The sequence below is a fragment of the Anabrus simplex genome, chromosome 1 (assembly GCF_040414725.1).
Source record: "Anabrus simplex isolate iqAnaSimp1 chromosome 1, ASM4041472v1, whole genome shotgun sequence".
NCBI classification, from domain to species: domain Eukaryota; kingdom Metazoa; phylum Arthropoda; class Insecta; order Orthoptera; family Tettigoniidae; genus Anabrus; species Anabrus simplex.
In genome coordinates, this window is record NC_090265.1 from 986,890,176 (window position 1) to 986,913,535 (window position 23,360).

Consider the following 23,360-nt stretch of genomic DNA (forward strand, 5'->3'; position numbering starts at 1 on the left):
TACTGGTGCTCTGTTATCCTTCATCCTTAGTACATGTCTAGCCCAGCGCAGTCTGTTGGATTCTATCACACCCATAATAGTGTGTTGTTGAGAGAGGGTGTAAATCTCATAATTAGATATTTTCTGCCAGGTTTGAGAGATAGGATCGAACAATGATCCGAATATTTTTCTATAAACTATATTCTCAAAGACTTGCAACTGCTGCTGCTCTTTCTTGGTTATACTCCATGTCTCGGAACCATACAGAAGTATTGGTCGAATGATTGTATTGTAGATAATCATTTTTGCATTCCTTGTTAAAAACTTGGAGCCAAATATAGTGTTCATAGAGTAAGATGCCTTATTTGCATTCTTAATTCTAGCTTGGTGTTCCTGTTGCTTTTGGTTTTGCTCATCGATTAATGCACCAAGGAATTTAAACTCCTCTACTCTTTTAAATATATATTTTCCAAACTTCAAAGGCAATCTGTAAACCTCCTCATGATTTGGTCTCTGTACAACTATGTAATGTGCCTTTTTATCATTTACCTGTAAGCCAGTTTTTGCTGCCATTTCCTCTAGTTCCACAAATAACTGTCTAATTTCTAATTCATTGTGGCCAATAAGAACAATATCATCTGCATATGCAAGAACTATATGTTGTCTCCCCGATATAATGCCAGCAGGTACAAGAGCTAATTCCGTGATAATCTTCTCCAGTGCAATGTTGAATAGAAGAGGAGATAGTGCATCCCCTTGTCTCAGACCAGTTTTATTCTGGAAGGAACTTGATATTCTGCCCTTGAGCAAAACACAGCTAACATTACCATCCATACACAGTTTGCACATGTTAATTAATTTTATGAGAAAGGCAAACTCCATCCTGATGTTCCACAGCCCTTCTCTATGGATTGAATCATATGCCTTGAAGAAATCTATAAAGAGATAATGAACCGACTCCTTGTGTTCCCACACCTTATCATTAATAGTCTTAATTGCAAATATGTTGTTTGTAGTGGATCTGTTACTACAAAAACTGTTCTAATAGTCCCCCATAACATTTTCAACAAATTGGTTTAAACGCTGTAAAAGAATAAAAGACAGAATTTTGTAGTCCGTGTTTACAAGAGATATACCACGATAATTTTGATGTTCTTCCTTATCCCCTCCTTTATGAATTGAGATAATCATCTTTACAATTTTCCTTGTCAGTGTGGACCGATGATCATGTTTTTTAACACCTTAAGGCAATCATGACAAAAACCACGATTGAACAATATTTTCATGTCGGCGTTGAGAAGGACTAAGCAATGAAAAGTCTAAATTAATCAAAATGCATGAATTCCCTTATCATAGTTGTTCCCCTGTGGGTGGGGGTCGTAGAATCACACCCACACTTTCCCCTGACTGTCGTAAGAGGTGACCAAAACAGGCTCCAGGGGGCTCTGAACTTGGGAGTATGGGTTGGCGACCACGGGGCCCTTAGCTGAGACCTGGCATTGCTTCCACTTAATTGTGCCAGGTTCCTGGTCAACTCTTCTTTTTTTCTGACCCCGACAGTATTAGGCTACGTACAGAGGCCTAGAGAATCTTTTATTTTCGCGCCCTTAGTGGCCCTTGTCTTAGGCCGGTACGTTACCTTTATTTTTCGAAGTGTCGGACCCTTTCCATTTTTTCTCTCTGATTAGTGTTATATAGGGGATGGTTGCCTAGCTGTACTTCCTCTTAAAACAATAATCACCACCACAACTCTTATCATGGTCGGTACGGTAAAACTGAATAAGAAAAAAATGATCGAAAATTGTATAGGTACGGTACTTTTGTTATGTGGTACTTTTCGATAGGACTAATAACACAGGTATTTAAAAAAAATACATTTTAGGCGTCTTCTCCTAAACTACCGTATCATCCAGTGTGAATAAAATTATTTACAGCCTAGACTTTAGTTCGTTACTCCCCGACATTATATATCGATTTTTATTAAATTCTGTTTACCCATTTTCTCGTGGCTCGGCGTTCATATGGACCTAGAAACAAAAATTCAAATTCATGAAGGTCAGATCAAGATGGCAGTGACTTACATGTTCGCGTGTAATATTGTCACTTGGAACTATTGAATAATCGGTCATTCTAAGCTAAAATGTACCGTCTGAAGCACCAGAGTGAAGCTGCTAAGTACTTTTGTAGTGACTGTGGTTTTAAATCTGCATTGTGGAGATTAGTGTTCATTAAAGGATCAACCTCATACCTATAACCTCATCCTGTCATAGTGCTGGGAAAGGAGCGGTAGGAGCGGAGCAGTTGTTCGCGCAACATGAATCGGTATCTCCGATTACCTCCGTTGCCTCCGCTTCCTCCGATAAAACCGTTATGCAAGGAAAGGAGCGGTAGTACCGGAGTAGTTTGTTTTAGTATGACCTATTTTAAGTAGAGTGTCAACGCGGCCAAGCCGTTGGTCTGTTACGTATGGTACCGCTTTTAAGCAACAGATGTAGTAGTGTTGTTTTGAATGACGAAACTACCGTATACTATATAATACCGATACATCATTTAATGTAACAATAATTCATAATTTTTGGTATATTAAAGAGAAGTATGTTATAAAAAGGCAACCTCATAATAAATACACAAAATTACTTCGGAGCCACAGACATACACCAAACAAAGACATAAATAAATAAACAAATAAATAAATAAATAAATAAATAAATAAATAAATAAATAAATAAATAAATAAATAAATAAATAAATAAATAAATAAATAAATAAATAAATAAATAAATAAATAAATAAATAAATAAATAAACAAGTAAATAAATAAATAAATAAATAAATAAATAAATAAATAAATAAATAAATAAATAAATAAATAAATAAATGTTTCAGTCAAGAAGAAACGAAGTTCAAGGCTACATACGTTACATGAAGAAATATTTAGAGTTTCCATGTAAGAAAAGCAAAGTGTTTGCTCGTTCTGGCGATAAAGCATTTCTTTTTGCTATGATTATTTGCCCGGCAGCAGAAAACATTCTCTCAGCTGGGACAGAGGTAGCTTGAATATAAAGGTAGTATCCAGCTATTTCATGAAGCAGATTAGATTGGTTCACCATTTGAGCCCAGTACTTGACAGGGTCAGTCAACCTATGCTCTGGCTCTAATTCCATGTAGTGCCTTAGTAGTATCGTGGTATTCGACGTAGGCGTAGCAGCACGTCGCTTCTGGGCCAGCTTTGCATCCAAAAACGCTAAGAGATTACGTCTGCCTTCGTTTCTTCCTGCCGCAGGCTTTTCTTTCAACGATGTAGAACTTGCTGCTGCTGCTTATAGCCTATCACGCCTTTGGATCGTAGTCCTTAGCTCGACTTCAACCTGAAAAATTGTCATATGCTTGGTTTTGAGAAAGGGATAAGCTATATAGACTGCCAGTTCGATTTTCAGATTATTGCGTACTTCGTCATGTATTTCGCCTAGAATTCCCAAAGAAAAAATTAATATAACATAGGTATCGATCACAGAAATAGCTGGCAATTAATTGTAATACTGTACAATAAATGGTGCAATATGAGTTCATTTTCCACCTACCTCAGACAGAGTTCGGCGACATGGTAGTTCATACCTCGGATTTAAAACGTTAACAAACTTCCTGAAGCTTTCATCCCGGACAATTTCGGGCGGTTGCATACCTATAGAAACAAACATAGCCACACTCCGATTCAAGCGCTTATGCCCTTGACTGCCTGGGGCGTACACCTCGCTACTTTGTTCAGTTGTTGGTTCCAAACACTGCTTATGACTCATCTTTAACTGATCAAATAAATTAGATGTGCCGCCTCCCGTTGAAAAACTACGTGCACATAATTTGCACTTGGCAGATTTCTTCTGATCGCCTTCTGCATCGAAAAAATTCCGAACAACTGATGGTTCTCTTGGCATTAGCTATACAGTGAAGGTAACGGTGCTAGAAAGTTCACCCGTCACACGCAGCAACTGAGAGGAAGGAGTATTTTGTCTGAATGAGCAGAGCACGTTCGCTCCGTTTCCTCCGCTACCCTCCGTATACCTCCGCAATTCTCCGCAGTAGTACCGGAGAATACCGGTGGAGCGCTTCACTTGCTACAACCGATTCAATCACTCGGAGGACTGCCTCCTCTCCCAGCACTATCCTGTCAGCTAACCGATAATGGCCGCCTCTGTTGATGGAGGTCGGCAAGATTTCTAACTCACTGAATCTAAATAATGAAAATCAGCAAGTCTCAAGTAACCTCATGAATCGACAGGATAAAGAAAGCATAATTCCACCCGTACCGGTGAACCAGGTAACCTCATGACAACCTCTATTACTGTTCCTAACACACCTAACCAATCTCCTAACAATCCAAGGTTAAATTACTCTGCAGTGATGCAATCCTATCCTACCAAAGATCAAGCTATTTTTATTGAATCTTGCGATGGTATTAGTATCCGAGATTATATTCTAGCAATTGGAAAAGTGACTAGCCCTAGTAACATCCGATTTGTCTCACGGATATCTAATGGAAGAATATGTAGGTATCTTCCTTGCAAGTCAAAAGTGTGTAGAAGAATTAATTTCAAAACATCCGAAGATTCTCATAAATAATGTTTCGTTGGAAATAAGACCTCTCCTAACTAAAAACAAACTAGTTATTCTATCTACTGTTTGCCCTGTGATTCCTAATATTGTTATTGAAGAAGAATTTCTCAAACTCGGCATTAAACCAATGTCAATGATATCACCTATTAGAACAGGTTTAACAATCCCTGGATTTTCTCACATTCTCAGTTTTCGGAGACAGATTTCTGTTCAAAATGAAGACTTTAACAAACTTCCAGACTCACTCCAAATCGAATATGAGGGTACCAGTTACTGGATTTATTTATCCTCTGACACACCCACCTGCTTTCTTTGTAAATCTGAGGGGCATTTAGCTAGAAACTGTCCTGATAATGATGAAATAATAAATGAAGGCTCCTCATTAAATCAAAACAGTCATTCTCATGGCAAGATCAATCTAACGGAATTTCTCCAACTAGTAGAGAATACACAAAAAATTAAAACAAACTGTCAGGAAAATATTACCTGTACTCCCTCACAAACTACTCTTCAGACAACTGCTACATCTACATCTCTTCAGTGTTCTCAAAATCAAAACTGTGGGCCTTTACCCTCAGTCAAAACGACTCTAACCTCTCCTTTGGAATGTCCTCGAAAGCCCCTATGTGTTCATCTTGCTGGATCAAAGAGGCCAATATTACTATCTAGCAGTGAAACTACAGGCAGAAAAGATCTTGATTTTAAGAAACCTCCCTTAACAACTGAACCTAAGATAAGTGAACAGGCAAGGAAACACAAGACAAAACAAACTTACAAGAAACCAAAGACAGAAAAAGAAAGCACAACTATTAGTGATACGCTTGAACCAATTAAGCAAGTTCTAGAAGCCAACCCTCAGTCCTTTCCCCTCATTTACTTACAACTCCAATCCTTTTTTGAAAACAGTATTGGAGTTAATGGCATAGCAACAATAGCTTCTAATTACACCCAAGATCTAGAGGGTTTAGCCCAAGCCCTTCAAAAACTATATCCATACTAGACTGAAAAATCCATTAAGAACAGGAGTACTCGAATAGTCAAGAAACTGCTTAAGGCTACCAGTGAAAACCGAGGTGAAGCAATTAACAGTTTGGTTCCAGATTACTCCAGCGATGACTCTACTTTCCTCACATAATGATGATAAAATTCCCTCTACACCTGTTTGTCATTCTTATGACTATAACATTACTTCAATGGAACCTCAACACTTTTCGATCACAGCGAGAGTATTTACAACTTGTACTAAATAAACATCAGCCTTCAGTTGTCGGTCAACAAGAAACTAACTTTAGAGAAAACTTTGTTTCCCATTTAAGACAGTCCAACGTACATTATAAAAACCGAATTAATCCAAATCACGCAAATCACCATCAAGAAGTTCCTTTAACTACTGATTTAGAAGCAGTCGCAGTTTTATTATACCTACCACAAGCTGTATGCGTATGTAATGTTTATTTTCCTACTAATAGTACATCTCACGCTGATGATTTAAGAAACCTAATACACCAACTCCCCAAACCCTTCATTTTGATGGGTAATTTTAATAGCCACAACAGTTTATGGAGTAGTCGCAATACTGTTGCAAGGAGGAAATAAATAGAGAAGATACTAGATGAATTTACTCTAGTATTATTGAACTCAACGGCTCCAACCCGTTTTGATATAGCACACGGAACATACTGTAGCATAGATTTAACTATATGTACGCCAGACATAGCTGCACTATTTAACTGGTCCATTTATTCAACTCTACAAGGAAGTGACCACTTCCCCCATCATAATTAACGATGATCAAACCCAATACTGTAAATGGAATTTAAATAAGGCAAATTGGCAATCTAGAAAGACTGTAAATAACTATTTAAATGATCTAACTCCAACAAATAAATTTTCTTCTAAGAACATCAGTGATATTGTTCAAGACTTCACTGAAGTAATAATTAAATCTGCTGACCAGAGTATCCCAAAAACAACTCCTATGCCCTTCAAGAAAACGGTTCCCTGGTGGAATGACTCCTGTAAATAGGCTATCAAAAATAAAAACCGTGCTTACTACCTGTACAAAAGAAATCCCACGCCTGAAAATAAAGTCAATTTTCAGAAATATCGAGCAATAGCACGAAATAAAATGAAAAAGTAAGAAAACCTCCTAGTTAACATTCGTCTCCTCCTTAACCCCCCAAACTTCACAAAATGTTATGTGGAATAAAATCCAAAGAATAAGTGGTAAATGCAATAAATTCTGTATTACTTCTCTACGAGATCCAATTGCTGGGTCAATTGTAAATGAACCTCAACAAATAGCTGATCAACTGGCTAAATCATTTTCAAACATCTCTAGCGATAACAATTACGAACCTGAATTTCTTCACATAAAAACAACTCGAGATCCAATATACTTAAATGAAACTGTACCTACACCGAACTATGCTGATAATGATACTTTACAGTTACTAGAATTTGTTACAGAACTCAACAAATGCGGCAGATCTAGTCCTGGGCCAGACACCATTCCATATGAATTTTTAAAACAGCTTCCACATAGTGCACTCAATTATCTACTTGCTATTCTCAACTATATATGGAGTTCCAAACTATTTCCAGAGCAATGGCGTTGTGCTATTGTAGTGCCTATACTCAAACCAGGAAAGGACATTTTGATCCCAGATAATTATCGTCCCATCGCCTTGACAAATACAAAGTGTAAGCTAATGGAGAAAATTGTTAACAAGAGATTACGCTGGTATTTGGAACATATACACTTTTTTAGCGATGCACAAAATGGTTTTCGTAAAGCACGTTCAACAACAGATACTCTGATATGTTTAGAATCAGAAATCCGAGAAGCCTCCCTGAATAATCAGCACCTTATAGCTGTTAGTTTACACATTGAGAAGGCATATGACATGGTGTGGAAAGACTATCTAATTGAAACGTTGATGAAACATAATATTTCAGGAAACATGCTTTACTTCATTTATAATTTCCTTAAAGATTGCCGAATTCAAGTCAGGACAAATGGATCTCTTTCACATGAAGTAACCATTGACAATGGATTTCCCCAAGGATCAGTCATCAGTGTCACATTATTCCTCGTTGCAATAAATGGCATTGTCTCCAACATTCACCTACCAGTAAAGGCTTGCCTTTTTGCCGATGATTTGACTATACTAAGTGCAGGAAGAAATAAACTAACTACTCAACAGCTACTTCAAGAATGAATTGATAATATCCAAAAATGGGCTAAAGTTACAGGGTTCAAACTTTCCAAAACTAAAACCAAATGCATACTCTTCTCCAAATGTAAACATATTCTACAAGACCCTGAGCTGTACATGGACAATCACAAAATTGAAACAGTAACAACTATGAAAATCTTAGGAGTTTTATTCGACACTACGTTAAGTTGGATACCTCACCTGAAAACCCTTAAAGATGACTGCTTGCGAAGGCTGAACATAATGAAGATTCTGGCAGCAAAGAACTGGGGGGCAGACTACCAAGTGCTAATGAACACGTACAAAGCCAATATTAGGGCTAAATTAGACTATGGCAGCATTGTATACAATTCCGCAAGAATGTCTTCACTCAAAATCCTTGATTCCATCCGGTCCACAGCTCTTCGAATTGCTCTAGGAGCCTTCCGTACCAGTCCAGTAGCCAGCATTCAAATAGAAGCAAATGAACCACTACTCGCAATTAGACGTAGACAACTAAGTTTGACTTACGCGCTCAATGTAGCAACTATGAGTGGATCAAGAATTAAGTTGTATGCTTTTCCTAACAAGCCCCAAGGTATACACATACAATTAGGATCACAACCACAGCCCTTCAATGTCAGAATAGGCAAGTTTCTTGAAGAATTAAATTTAAATATCCGTCCAATACTCCTCGCAGACAACTCTCTTAATGTCCCACCATGGACTATTACCCTTCCAACAATTAACTTTGAAATAAATTACAGTGCCAAAGATGAAATTGACAGATCTCATTACCATCAATTATTTATTGAAATTAATAAATACCCAAGGCACACTGCAATCTATACTGATGGAACAAAATGTGAGGAAAGAAATGGATGTGGGATTATATATCCTGAACGTACCATGCTATACCGATTGCCTGACTACTATACAGTCTTCTCTAATGAGCTGTACGCAATAAAGCAGGCTATGCTACATATTTTGAAAACCAGCACCTGCAATAACTCCATCATTTTTTCTGATTCAAAAAGTGCATTAAACGCAATAGAAAGTCCATCATCGAAACACATCCTTGTACAAGAAATGCAACTGTTGTTTAACAACGTCATGAAAGAAGGCAAACAAGTCATCCTTGTGTGGATACCCTCTCATAGAGGTATTCAAGGCAATGAATCTGCTGATCAAGCAGCTAAAGCCGCTACTTACCTCCCGCTAGGCGATCTAACAATAGCTACCCCTCACACTGACATTATTGCCTATGCTAAAACGAAATTATACCAACAGTGGAAGATAAAATGTCTTCAAACTTCAAACAGCAAACTCCACGAAGTAACAACGGAATCTACAGTACAACACTATCTTCACAACCTTCACAGGCAAGATCAAGTCCTAATATCTAGAATACGGATCGGTCACTCCGAGATAAGTCACAGCTACCTCCTTGAGAAGAAACTGCCTCCCATCTGTACAGCATGCAATAGTGTGTTTATTGTGAAGCATATCATTACAGACTGTTCGCTGTATGACAAATGGCGCCAGTACCACGGTATACCTAAGGATATTAAGGGGGCACTCTCATCTCCTTCACTGTGCAAAGAAATTATCAAGTTTTTCAAAGACACTGGTCTGTATTAAAAAATGTAACTGTTCAGTTTAAAATACCAAAATCTATATATTCCTTTCATTCTTCACTTTACTGTAATTTAATGTAAATTCTACAGTTAGAAGTCACGATCAGACCTTAGGGTTAAAGTGAATCTAAATTAACTTAATAAAAATAATTCATGGATATCTCTGTTATCATAGCCGGTATGGTAAAAATGAATGAGACACAAATGAGCGGAAATTTAATTCTCTATAACGTTTGTTACGCATTATTTATCGATACGACCACTAATAATATAAATATTTGAGAATTAAATTTTAGGCCTTCCCATAAACTATCATTTTACTCAGCGTGAATAAAATTATTTATAGCGTAGATTGTGGTGGCTCATTCCAGACTTTACATACCGTACCGATTTTCATTAAATTCTCTTCAGCTATTTTCTCGCGATGCCTTGACACACATACAGACATGACAGAAAATTTAAAAGTGCACTTTCTATTTACTGTGGACATGACCGATACAGAAATACCATTCTTTTTAAATTCTGAGAAATTTGCAGGCAAAAATGTTATTATATGTGTGTCTATTATTATTATTATTATTATTATTATTATTATTATTATTATTATTATTATTATTATTATTATTATTATTATTATTATTGTACCGGGTGGTACAGCTCCACGCCGCTAATTCAAACCTTGCGCCAGTTGAAACTCCTCTACTGGAGGAAGTCTGAACTTTATCTACTGTGTTAATTCTCAAGTTTTTCAGAAGATGTCACTATTTGTAAATTTTGAAGTTTCTGAACTGGGTCGTTTTCGATGTATTTTTGTTTTGCCTGTAGTAAGAAGTGTGGACATTCTCTTCCAGATGGCACTACTGAAGGACTACAATTATGCACCCTAGTGCGAAGTGAAAGAACTGTGTTTTTGGAGAAATGTTGTTTAGTTTGACATCAAGGAATGAGATCCTTGTTTAACATGGTGGTTCCTAAAGTATGCCTCGCAGCTTCTGGGGGCATCGCCAAACTTTGGCAACGGCACCACTTCGATTATATTGACGCGCGCCAACTCAGTACTTAGAAATTATAAAATAACAATATCCATATAGGCTTAATATTCTTATTACCTACATAAGCGATTTTCCACGGGCTAGTTTTAATTTTGTTGTCAGTTATAAATAATGTATATTTCCAAATAGGGAGCCCAGTAGGTTAATTCACACACTAGCCTTAATACACTCGACGGGGTGCTTTCTGTTTGTTACATCTTGTGCAGCAAATTCAAGTCCTTGACTTTGGCAGAACGTTACTAACTGAGAATAAACAAGCTCATCCTTTTCATTAGGACAATGAAATTTAATTCAAATATATCGTGGATTTGTTACAATAAAAGGACTATTCTTATTTGGAAAATGATAACAGATATGTACTTTCTGAGTAAATGATACCATCAATAGCATGTTTTTGAAGAATGTAAAAATGAAGAGCTATGCATTGAGCCGTTATTGAAGTGCTCATTTAATTAAACATTTATTCTAATGTACAGAGAATATTTCAGTTTTATTATGTACGGTATTAGTAACTGGCAAGGAACATCTACATTCAGCAGTACATGTCGCGATTTCTACAGGAAGCTTAGAGCCCAGGTCTGCTTGCTCGCCAGCTAAGTTTAGAAGGACGAATCTCGACATGACGTACACAAAGCAAAATAAGGAAACGATAGAACTCCAACGGCCAGACCAATGGAAAACATTTCGGAAGCCCGGCGAGAGGCTACAGGGCCCTGTTTCATAAAACATATTTCACTAATATTATTAGTAAAAACCAATAATATTAACTAATAATATTGGTATTGTGTTTCATAAAATTATTAGTTAATAATATTAGTTATTAGTTTATGAGTCTAAATTATTAGTAGATGTTCCTAATAATATTAGTAAATTGTTTCATAGACAACATAACTAATAAAATTTACTCATATTATTGGGATTATTTCTATTGGTGTATTTTGACTCATATTTCATATTATTAGTGAAACCAAAGTGTGTGGTATATTGATATATTGGCATAAAATTGTGAAGATCAGTGAAATGGTTGACTCTGATTCAAATAGTGATGAGGAGAGAGTTTATATTCGCCGTCCAAGAACTTTTAGACCAAGAACAGCCTATACTGGTATGGAACAATCATATGAATACAATGAGAGATTTAGGTTAGATTACAGAACATTTGAATATGTGCTTGATAGGATTGGTAATATCTTAGAATCTCCCACTGCAAGGAATGAAGCACTAACCTCAAAACAGCAGCTTCAGATTGCACTACACTGGTTAGGTAGTGGTGCACAGTATCATTGTATTTCTGATATGCATGGTGTTTCAAAAGCAACAGTCTGCAGAGTTGTGCACCGAGTTGTGACTGCGATAAATAACACTCTTCTTCAGGATGTTGTATGTTGGCCAGCTGACTGTGGTGAAGTAGTTGCCAGATTCACTGAACTTGGTGGTATTCCTTTAATTTGTGGAGTACTTGATGGAACACTTATCAAAATTGATGCACCAAGTGCATATGAACCGGCATTTGTTGATCGACATGGGAAACATTCCTTGAATGTTCTGCTAGTATGTGGGCCAAATTTAGAATTCTACTATGTATGTGCAAACTGGCCTGGCAGTGTCAGCGATGCTAGGGTTCTAAGATTAAGTGGCTTGAACAATAGGATGGCTAATGGCTGGAGACCTTTCCCTGGTGCAGTTCTGCTTGGAGACTCCATCTATCCTTTAAAATCTTGGCTCATACCACCAGTAATCCGAGATTTTGCTAGTCAGTCTCAACAAAGATTTTTAAGAGCACATAAAAAAACAAGGAGGGTTATAGAGTGTGCAATAGGACTCCTTAAAGAAAAATTTCCTGTCCTTAGCATTGGTATGCGATTAAATCCCACCTTTGCTTGTAAAGTTATCAATGCTTGTGTAGTACTTTGTAACCTGTCAAGACGTCTAGATAACTACATGGCTCCTGAAATGGAAGAGGATCATTTGGAGCAAGAGGATATTCAGGAGGGTGAGGAGGTTCCAGTCCAGGCTCAAGAAAAACTGCAATTCCTTTACGACCACTTCGTGTGAACAGACATTGTGATGCATAAAAGACAAATCATATGAACACCCAACACAGTAATTTTGTGCTTTTTATGATTTTTATTTACACTTTTTACATCTGAGGCTGAACTACAACAAAGTTACCATCATTGTTTTCTACAATTAAATATTCGTTTGGTACAGAAAGTTCCTTTTTCCCACGTTCCTGAACACCACTTGTGAGGGGTGAATGCTCAATATTGAGTAAATTTTCCTTCTCCCACACCTCCAGCTCCAGCTTCCGGACTTCAAGTTGAAGCTTCCGTTTTTTGAGGGACTCTATTTCTTTAGTTTCCTCGGGATGCTGGACGAGTACCCTCTTCTTGACAGTACCTATAAAAAAGGAGAAAATTAGGTGAAAGTTAAGACTTACAGTTAAGCTAATTTATATTGGCTAATGTTTAATAATTTATTCCCACTATTGATCTCAGGGTACCCATTTTATGGACAAATTTAATCTTTCAATTTAAGACTGTACCCCAGATGCAATGATCGAGAGAGACTGATATTAGATGCGACGTGAGTCATATGCAGCGAGTAGTAGTTTGAGAGAGAGAGAGATGGAGACAGATAGAGTGCGCATGTGTGGTAGCGAAAGACATTTAATGAAAAAGACATACCGGTACTTGTGGTAACCGCTTAAAGGAGGCAGTGCAAGAGACGTGTGATGAGAGCGGCGTTGGATTGCTTAGATAAAGGTGGTATGGCTTGTGCCAGTTGTACAATATAATTTATTTCTGCGTGACAATGGTTTTTTTAAAAGTGTTTTTTGGCGAAACTATTTTTGAAAAAAATATGCCGTATGCAGCCTAGTTGTATTGAATTCACTGGAAGTATTACAGCTGTCGGTGGATCTTTGAAGATATCTATACTCTGTTTTCAACAATCATCATGGCGCCCAATACCAGCAATGTTATGTGCAGTTCCTGCAAAGTGTCGCTCAAGGAGAACGAGAATTATGTACAGTGTGACGGGAAGTGTAGTGAAACGTTCCATTTAAACTGTGCACGTGTTTCAAATGCTGTTTTTAAGGCAATGCTGTCAAATCCGGGAGAAATTTTGTGGCATTGTAAACAATGCAAACATAACCCAACTTCGTCTAAACCGTTTTCAATCTCTTTTCAGCAGAATAAAGTCAAAGCGGACAATACAAGCCTATGTGAAGCTGTGAACAATATGCAGCAAATCCTGAAAGATGTCTGCAGCTCACTGGAGTTTCAGTCCAGAAAATTTGATGAACTGCTACAGCAAAACAGTGAACTTAAAAAGTGCATAGACCATTTAACCAACAAAGTGAACAACAGCAAGGCTGAAAATAGTGCTCTCAAAGAACAAAATAATCATTTGAAGGATCAAATCAATGATCTTGAACAGTATTCTAAGAATTATAATTTAGAAATCGCCGGCATACCAGTCTCTAGGGATGAGAATGTGTATGAGATCGTATCTCAAGTTGCAGGTGCAGTTGGAGTGGAAATTCAACCTGAACGGGACATTGAATATTGTCATCGACTTCCAGCGGCTACAGATAAGGACGGAAGTAAGAAGATTCCTCTCATAATTGCAAAATTCTATTCGCGTAAAACGAAAAACATGATCATGGACAAGAAAAGAAAACATGGGAAACTTCTCTGTGCAGATATTAAAGTCAGTGGGGACACAACTGTATATCTAAATGAACACCTAACAAAACAGAACCAAAATCTATATTGGCTAGCCAGAAGTATGAAACACTCCATGAACTACAAATTCGCTTGGACCAAGATTGGGAAGATCTTCATGAGGAAAAATGACGACAGCCCCGTACTGCAAATCAAGACTGCAGCAGACTTACCAGCAGCTCCTACGAAGCTGAGAGACTGAGGATTCAAGTTAGGGTATGTATACCTGAGCCAAGTGATTCATAAATATACTTACATTGAAGTTCTCTCTCGAAGTGTGCACCAAGCAATTACAAATAGTAATACTACACATTAGGCTATGGATATGAAATCAGATCATGAGTTAGGGATTACCTTACAAGATGATAACACCACAGGCATTGTAAACACCCCTCAAGGCTTGAACAAATTAATCCACTATACTGCAGGAATGAGAATTATGCACCTGAATATAAGTGGCATGATAACAAATTTTGATAGCATGCTAGTTATGTTAAATCAACTGGACCATAAACCAGACATTATAATATTATCTGAAACCCAACTCATTAGGGATATACCCTTCTCTATTTTAGGATATAATGAGTACTTTATACCCACACAAAATTCTACACATGACAGTCTAAAAATATACACACATGTAACCATACAAAATGTTGCAATATCTACAGTGAAAACCCTAAAAGCAGCCAATGGTAGCCTACTCAACTTACAATATAATAAAGAAAGCTATTTGATACTTGCTATATACAGATCACCCTCCACAAGCCCAAAGATATTCATGGAAGAACTAGGAAATACACTTCAGCAGCTACCTGCAGCCACTCATTATATAATAATAGGAGATATAAACATAGACATTTTAAACCCAACTGATCAGTATGCTCAAAAAATTAAAAATGAATACATAAACACCTTAAGTGCTAATGATTTCATTTCATATATCAACTCTGCAACAAGGATAACCCCAAAATCTAGAACATGTATAGATCACATACATGTTAAATCGCATAGAAATAACAATTTTGAGTCATATGTTCTACATACTAGTATCACAGATCACAGTCCTATTTTTCTGATACATAAACAAACCCAGAAACATCAAATACCACAAAAGGAAGGAAAAATAATGAACAATGCCAGAATAGATTATGAAGCTTTAAATAAAGCCTTAAAAAAGGAAAATTGGGAATCTGTCCTGAATGAACATGATGTCAACAAAGCGACCAGTAGTTTTATGCAGCTGTTAACTCAACATATCTCTGAACACTCTACTAACACAAGACATGTAAGATCAAAATTCAGAAAGATAACACCATGGATCACAACTGGAATCCTAACTTCCTTTAGAATAAGGGACAAATTACACCAGACAATTGTAAAAGATGAGGTCCTCTAATAATGTCGAGATCACAAACACTATTAAGAAACATAAAACATACCGAAACTGGATAAACAGGCTCATTAAAGTAGCAAAACAGAAGTACTATTCTAATAAAATTATGTCAAGCTCAAACAATACTAAAATCCTATGGAAAAACATAAATGATATAACATGTAGAAAGGAGAAAAGAAATTCTGATGTAGACAGCATAAATCTTACAGACTCACAAGAAACAACCCAACCAACTATCATTGCAGACAAATTTGTAGATTATTTCAGTGGTATAGGTTTAGAACTTGCTGACAAAATAATGAATAGCAGCAAAGAACCTAATGACACATGTACATATGATATTCATGCAATACCTCAACCACAATCAATGTTTTTTCTTCCCATAACAGAAACAGAATTAATGAATTACATAGCTGCACAAAAAGATGACTCAGCCAATGGCTATGACAATATCTCAAGTAAAACACTTAAAACAATTAGTTCACATATTCTACACCCTCTGCAATATATTTTTAATCTTTCACTAATGAAAGGACAATTTCCAGACCCATTCAAAATTGCTATCATAGTCCCAATCCATAAATCAGGCGATAAGAGAGAATTAAACAATTATCGCCCAATTTCTCTCACAACCCACATTTCAAAATTACTAGAGAAATGCATTAAAACCAGATTACTTAATTACCTGAATAAGTTTAACATATTGTCTCCAAATCAGTTTGGTTTTAGACCAAAAATTAGTGCTCAAGATGCAATATTCTCCTTAACTGATTATTTGTATAAAACCATTGATAACTCCAAAAGGACTATTTCTATATTTTTGGATTTAACAAAGGCATTTGATACCGTAGATCACAATATACTCCTTAGCAAACTTGAAAAAGTAGGCATTCGTGGAATTCCTCAAAATCTAATTAAAAGCTTTCTTTCTAACAGAATACAAAAGGTAAGAATCAAGGATACTCTAATTAAATTGCTCAAGTAAAAATCGGAGTACCCCAAGGAACAGTATTAGGACCAATTCTTTTTCTGTTATATATCAATGATCTGTGTGAGCTAAATTGTAATGCAAAAATTAACTCATATGCTGATGACACGGTAGTCACAGTCACGGGTGAAACTTGGGAGGACACCTTCAACAGAGCTCAAGAAACCCTAGTCATAGTTCAGAAATGGCTAAACAACCACCTACTTACTTTAAATGAAAATAAAACAAAATTCCTCTGCTTCTCGCATAATAAAACAATGCAACCCTCAGACAATTTAACACTAAAACTCCACATACCAACTTACAAAAATACTGAAAGCTGCAACTGTTATACTTTACAGAAATCAATACATGTTTCATACCTAGGGATAATTATAGATAGTTATCTGAAATGGAATTTTCATGCATCAAATTTGATCATTAAACTTCAGAAACTTATTTATATATTTTACAGAATTAGAAATGTTATTTCAACAAAAGCCTTGAAGTCTGTATACTTTGCCTTAGTTCAATCACAACTGCAATATGGAATTAACAGTTGGGGTGGAATACTTGATTCACACTTGGCTCAGGTAAATACATGCCAGAACTACATACTGAAAGTCATGTACAAAAAGCCACTGATATTTCCAACATACGAACTGTTCCAGCAAAGCATGGTACTTAACATACGGCAGCTATTTGTGCAGTCAGTGACCCTATACATGCATAAAAATTTAAAGTTCTTCTGCAAAGAACACAAGCCAAAAATTTGCACTAGGCTGCAAGACAGAACTGGAGTAAGTATACCACGCCGGAACACTTTACTTGGACAAAGAAATCTAAGTTGTCTAGGACCACGGATATACAATGCATTACCTGTGGACGTGATCAGTGGCAATCAGAATACATTGAAGAAAAGGCTATTCACATGGCTCATTAACAATTATTACAAAGTAGATCAACTTATAAATTTCCATTATAATATTTAAATCAACTAGCACACTATTCCTCTCTACTAAGAAACCAACCTTCTCCTTAACCCATGCCCCTCCTTTCCAGCTTCTTGTTTAGGCCTATTACACCAAATACAGAAAAACAGTTCACAAAATTACTCTAATTAAATATCACCAAAATGTTAATGGAGTAAATGATATTCACTAGATGCCATGATGTACATAATCTAGCTGTTGTATTTTTGAAGCCCACACACAAGTTTACCTTATGTGGGATTCACATTTTATCTTTTTTTTTTGCTAGGGGCTTTACGTCGCACCGACACAGATAGGTCTTATGGTGACGATGGGATAGGAAAGGCCTAGGAGTTGGAAGGAAGCGGCCGTGGCCTTAATTAAGGTACAGCCCCAGCATTTGCCTGGTGTGAAAATGGGAAACCACGGAAAACCATTTTCAGGGCTGCCGATAGTGGGATTCGAACCTACTATCTCCCGGATGCAAGCTCACAGCCGCGCGCCTCTACACGCACGGCCAACTCGCCCGGTCACATTTTATCTTATACTACCTTTGTATGTATATGTAAGATACTGATTGTGAATAAAAATGTGTATGTGTGTGTGTATCTAGTATTACATGTGGTGTAGCTTAAAATTCACTCTTAATGAAACGTAATTCCAGACCTTGATAGAAAAATTAAATGTTCATAGATAATAACTTTTTCCCATTGATTTGTGATTGCCTCGGGGGAGCCCGCCAACCTCCAGAGGCTGCATCCCCAAATAAATACGGAGGGCCCCAGCCAGGGTTATGAGTGAAGTCCACAATGGTAGCTACGGTGGAGAAGCTGGTACAGTGTGTCACGCTCCCAGAGGAGCTGGTAGTCGACATACACACTCCGGGCGGTGTATTCATAATCTCATGCTGACTCACTGCATTGCCATGAGGAGGTCAGTTACTATACGCAAACCTTTTCTTGAGCCCTGAGCTCCCTAGTGCTGAATCGGTAGACCTCGGTTATCTTCGATATCCATATTGGCAACCTTTGAAACACAAACTATGCATTGCTGTGCGACATCTGGCGTACACTTTACGAACTAGTACTGATGTTGTTTACACAGCAAAGCCAAACTATATAATAATTCATGCTAGGAACAAGATTTGCATCGAGAAATGTTGTATAATGTTAAATAATGTATGTGTAACAGAGTTGTTGGCGTAAGATAATAAATGTTTAGAAAATTCATTTCGATCGATCATATTATCGATTCAATTCAGATTTCATTTCCATCCAGTTGGCAGTATAACCGGAACCGTCAACGCTCCCTCCTTACCCCTCACCCCGTAAAAATCGGGCTCAAGAAAAAGTTCGCGTATAGTACTCGAGTTTGTGTGTCGTGGGAAGCCGTGAAGCGATACATTTGTTACAAGACCGTGTGGGGCTGAATTACAGTAGAATTAATTAGATTAATTAGATTACTACAATGTTGAAATGCCAGTTAAATTCATACTAGAACAAAGAATTCTTATGTATGACACATATGTAAAAACCGACTCATAAAGAGGTGAGTAGGCAATTTCAGAAGAGATTTCCCGGGGTTCCTCTTCCAGGTAAAGAAACAGATATCTCGTGAATAAATTAACAGGATCACTTAATGTTGTGATTCCTAAACTGAAACGAGGGATTCTATTAGAAAAAAATATCGACATGAACACATCATTCGTACGATCTCCCACTACATCTGTACAATGTGTTGCACAAGAAGTCGGTATCTCAAAATCCTCCGTACATAGTGAAATTAAAGAGGTTAGTACTCATGATGAAGGCTGTTGGGTGCATGAGTAAGCAATAAATGTAGTAATAGTGGACACAGAATACGCAGAAGGTTATGAATATACCGCTCAGAACATGCATGTAGTCTCCCGGCCATGCTGGGAGTGGGACACACTGTATTTGGAACAATACGGCTGATGGAACATTTGAGCGGTTCGTGCAAGTATGTCTCTCTTTTTCATTCACTCTTCTTCATTACCGCATGTGTTCACTATCTGTCTCTATCTCTCTTTCAAAATACTACTCACTGTGTTCGGCTCGTGTCGCGCCTAATATCAGTCTCACTCGATCATTACGTTTGGGTACAGTATTACACTGAAAGATTAATTTTGATGTGACAAGTCATTTCCCTGTGTTTTCCATGCTTTCCCTATTTTTCCAGAAAATGGGTACCCTAAGACTAATGACAGGAATAAATTGTTAAACACCAGCCTTTATAAATAATCTGTAATAGACACATATTCGGCTATTATGTTTTAGTCTCTATTAGAGACATCTTCAGCTATTTTTTGTCCTAATTATTATCAATACCGTGTGTAATGTGTTAGTCCTAAACATATAAAGGCCTACAATAAAATAGGTATTGGAAGGTGGAACACACTCCATTACAGGTGAGCAAAAGTCAATGCGGGTATATATAATGAAGTTAATAAATTGTATAATATGGAAATGGCATCACACTTGTATCATGTCAAAAACGACACCATTCACTAGCAAATGAGCACTGCACCCATCACTGAGAAAGCACAGGAAAAGCATCTCAAATGGTATGGTCATGTCCTGTGTGCCGCATCTGGAACAGTTTGTTCCTTTTTTTTTTTTTGGCTAGCGGCTTTATGTCGCACCAACACAGATAGGTCTTAAGGCGACGATGGGATAGGAAAGGGTTAGAAGTTGGAAGAAAGCGGTCGTAGCCTTAATTAACGTACAGCCCCAGCATTTGCCTGATGTGAAAATGGGAAATCACAGAAAACCATCTTCAGGGCTTTCGCAGTGGGATTCGAAACTACTATCTCCCGGATGCAACCTCACAGCCGCGCGTCCCTAACCGCATGGCCAACTCGCCCGGAGTCAATTTAACTCACTCCTTTGAAATTAATGGGCAACGTCCACACGAACGTCCAGAGCAAAGCTGGCATGACACAGTAAATGATACGAAGACTCTCATGTTAAGACCACACGATGCCCAAGATCGTGCAAAATGGTGGACCTTGCACCAACGGGTAAATGCTAGGAATAATAATATAAATTTGTAGGCCTAATTTCCTTGTAATCGTTGAACCAAAATTTAAATTATAATATTACAGATTAAAAAGACAATAACTCTTATCTTCTTAATGTTTTTTTCAAACGCCCAATGTTTTAAAATCTGCCCATATAATTTACATACCGTAGAGGTGCTCAAGTATTGTCAATCAATCAATCACTACTGATCTGCACTTACGGCAGTCACCCAGGTGGCAGATTCCCTATCTGTTATTTTCCTAGCCTTTTCTTAAATGATTGCAAAGAAATTGGAAATTTATTGAACATCTCCCTTGGTAAGTTATTCCAATCCCTAACTCCCCTTCCTATAAACGAATATTTGTTTCAGATTTTCCCTTGCTATTAAGGAGAAAATATTATAGAAAAAGGAAATTATCACAGAAAAGAATTCTACAAATAAAGTACTGTGTCAGTGGTGTGTTTCTTTTGTACACATTAGTTGAACAGCTTACATATTTAACGACACTTCCATTTGCGACAAGAACTGGGAACGTACCCAAGTTTCTGAACAATAATCCACACGTTTCTGTTATGAGCATGTTTAAAACTGGCATGCTCACTCGTGCCAATTTCAAGAAAGGGTCCCTGATGAGCACAGGCATTAGAGGAATGACTGATGGCTTGCTGTGAGCAATGTAGTCAATTTTTGTTGGTTGTAGTGGCTGTGTACAATGGGATTGCCGATGATCCACTTCACAGATTTATATTTTATGATGAAGTGTAGCTTTTTTGACATATGATACATTTATTTCAACTTCTTTATGCCATTAGTGTTCATGCAAAATTTGTTTCAAGATAACTATACCAGAGTATGATAAACATGCTCAAGCATCACATTATTATGTACAGTGTTCCACTAAATGTAATCCAGGGAAAACAGATCTTGGTTACTAGCGGGCAGCCTGAGCCTGTAAGTTTGAAGTCACACAAAGAAGTCGCAGTCAAGAGGTGGAATTAGATACCAGAATACAGTCTTAAGTTAAATCATTTCCAGCTTACCTCTAGCCTTAGGTGTCTCCTGCTGATGCTGGAGCTCTCCATTTTGCCAGCTTCCATCAATTTCAGTGGCAGATATAGGCCTACTTTCTTCCAACGCCACTATATAGTCACTGGTTGAAGCGGAAGTTGGTCCCATTGTAGGAAGAACGATTTCTCCAAGAGAATCTTCTGTTCCGAATCCCTGTAAAACAGGAGATTCTCTTCCGATAATGTCAAGAACCAGGTGGTCTATGACATCTAATTTTTTTCTACTTCCTCCCCCACTTCCTGTCTGATAAGCATTATCAACTTTTGCCTGTAAATAAAAGAAACCATGTAAGTCTAGAAGAAGGACATCCTGTTGTAACTGTCTATACTAAAGTACTACCTACATCTATTGTATACAATAATTTTTGTATGCTTTTTTGCATATTATAATAAAGATTTATAAATATCACTGGAATTCATTTCAGGTTATGTTCTGCTCAGTCACAGTCATAAACACACAAAGGATGGCTGTATGATGCATAATGTTAAATGACTATGGGTAGTATACAGCACAGTAAACTATACTGCGGAGCTAATAGTCTCCTTATTTCCCCCTCTCCCCCTTTAAAAAATATCGACACCAAGTTGAGAAAAGGGTGGCTTGAAGTTAGTAAATAAACACTAACATAACCTCCAACTAAGAGAAAAACAACAGCTAAAACTTACCACTGTTCTGCTCCTCATGTTAGGCCAAGTAGCATCCCGCACATAAGTGTGATCTTTGTCGGCTGTGACCAGCCCAATAGCCACAGCATAATCCCGCAGTTCCATCCATGCTTGCCTCTTCGAGTCCTTTGTCACGGTTAGTGAAAAGGCTCCGAACAACTGCCCCTTCAACTCCAGCACTTTTTTAAGGAAACTTTCTTTCCTGACATTATTGTCGTTTCTTTTACCCATTGTAGCCTATATAAACTGACAAGAATCTGAAACTGCACTGAATAGCCGGTACCGGTTGTAGTCAAACACAAAAAGCACAGAGTATGAGTGGGTCAAGCGCTAGCCTACTGCAAGGAACGAAAACAAACTACTGTAAGAACATGCAACAAATCGATTCTAACCTCAAACTGTATCAGCTGACTAATGAACTAATATTATTAGTGAAGCCATTTTATTAGTCAGGCATACATCTTTATGAAACAGAATTTTGACAACTAATAATTTGTTTTATGAGTTCTAATATTATTAGCTAATATTATTAGTTAGTTTTATGAAACAGGCCCCAGGAGCTGGAAATATACGTTTGAAGGAAACATCACGAGCGCGATGTGCTGGACCAAAGATATGATAGCGTCACCGTCATTTTGGTTTAGGCATTAGTCTATGCGAGTGATGGCCCCGATCGAGAATAAAACGGCGTCTTAGAGGACGAATTGATAAAAGCGATGAGCGCGTGGGCAAGATACCCTATTATTCGGCGAGATTCTGTGCATGTAACATCGAGAGGAGTATTATTTATGCGAGTGCGAGTCAGAACTTATGTTTCTTGATCGTGTGGGGGCTTGAACTTTGGTTTAAGACGCTCAGTCTGCATTTCAATTATTCAAGATGTCAAACTTTTGAGAATGGCTTCTATTTTTCGTTTTCCGGAGGGAAGAACAGTTTCCAGATAGTCGTTCAATGTTTAGTAGCTTGCCGGTGTAAAAAGATTTTACGAGGACGTCAAATTCAGTAATTTCCAGTCCAGCATTTTAACCGAAAATATTTGACCTAGTT

General features: G+C 37.4%; 1 protein-coding gene and 1 long non-coding RNA gene across 2 annotated transcripts in view; both read right to left on the bottom strand.

Annotated features, from left to right (window-relative positions):
- LOC136857859 (uncharacterized) overlaps nt 1–23,360 on the bottom strand; it is a 336,893-nt gene that overhangs the window by 109,803 nt on the left and 203,730 nt on the right. The gene's annotated exons all lie outside the window — the stretch shown is intronic.
- On the bottom strand, nt 11,896–22,544 carry LOC137497077 (uncharacterized). The gene is made up of 3 exons (XM_068225711.1): nt 22,314–22,544; nt 21,621–21,801; nt 11,896–12,876 (listed from the first exon to the last, which is right to left on the bottom strand). Exons 1-3 carry the CDS (start codon nt 22,542–22,544, stop codon nt 12,617–12,619), a joined length of 672 nt encoding a protein of 223 aa, XP_068081812.1. The 3' UTR covers nt 11,896–12,616.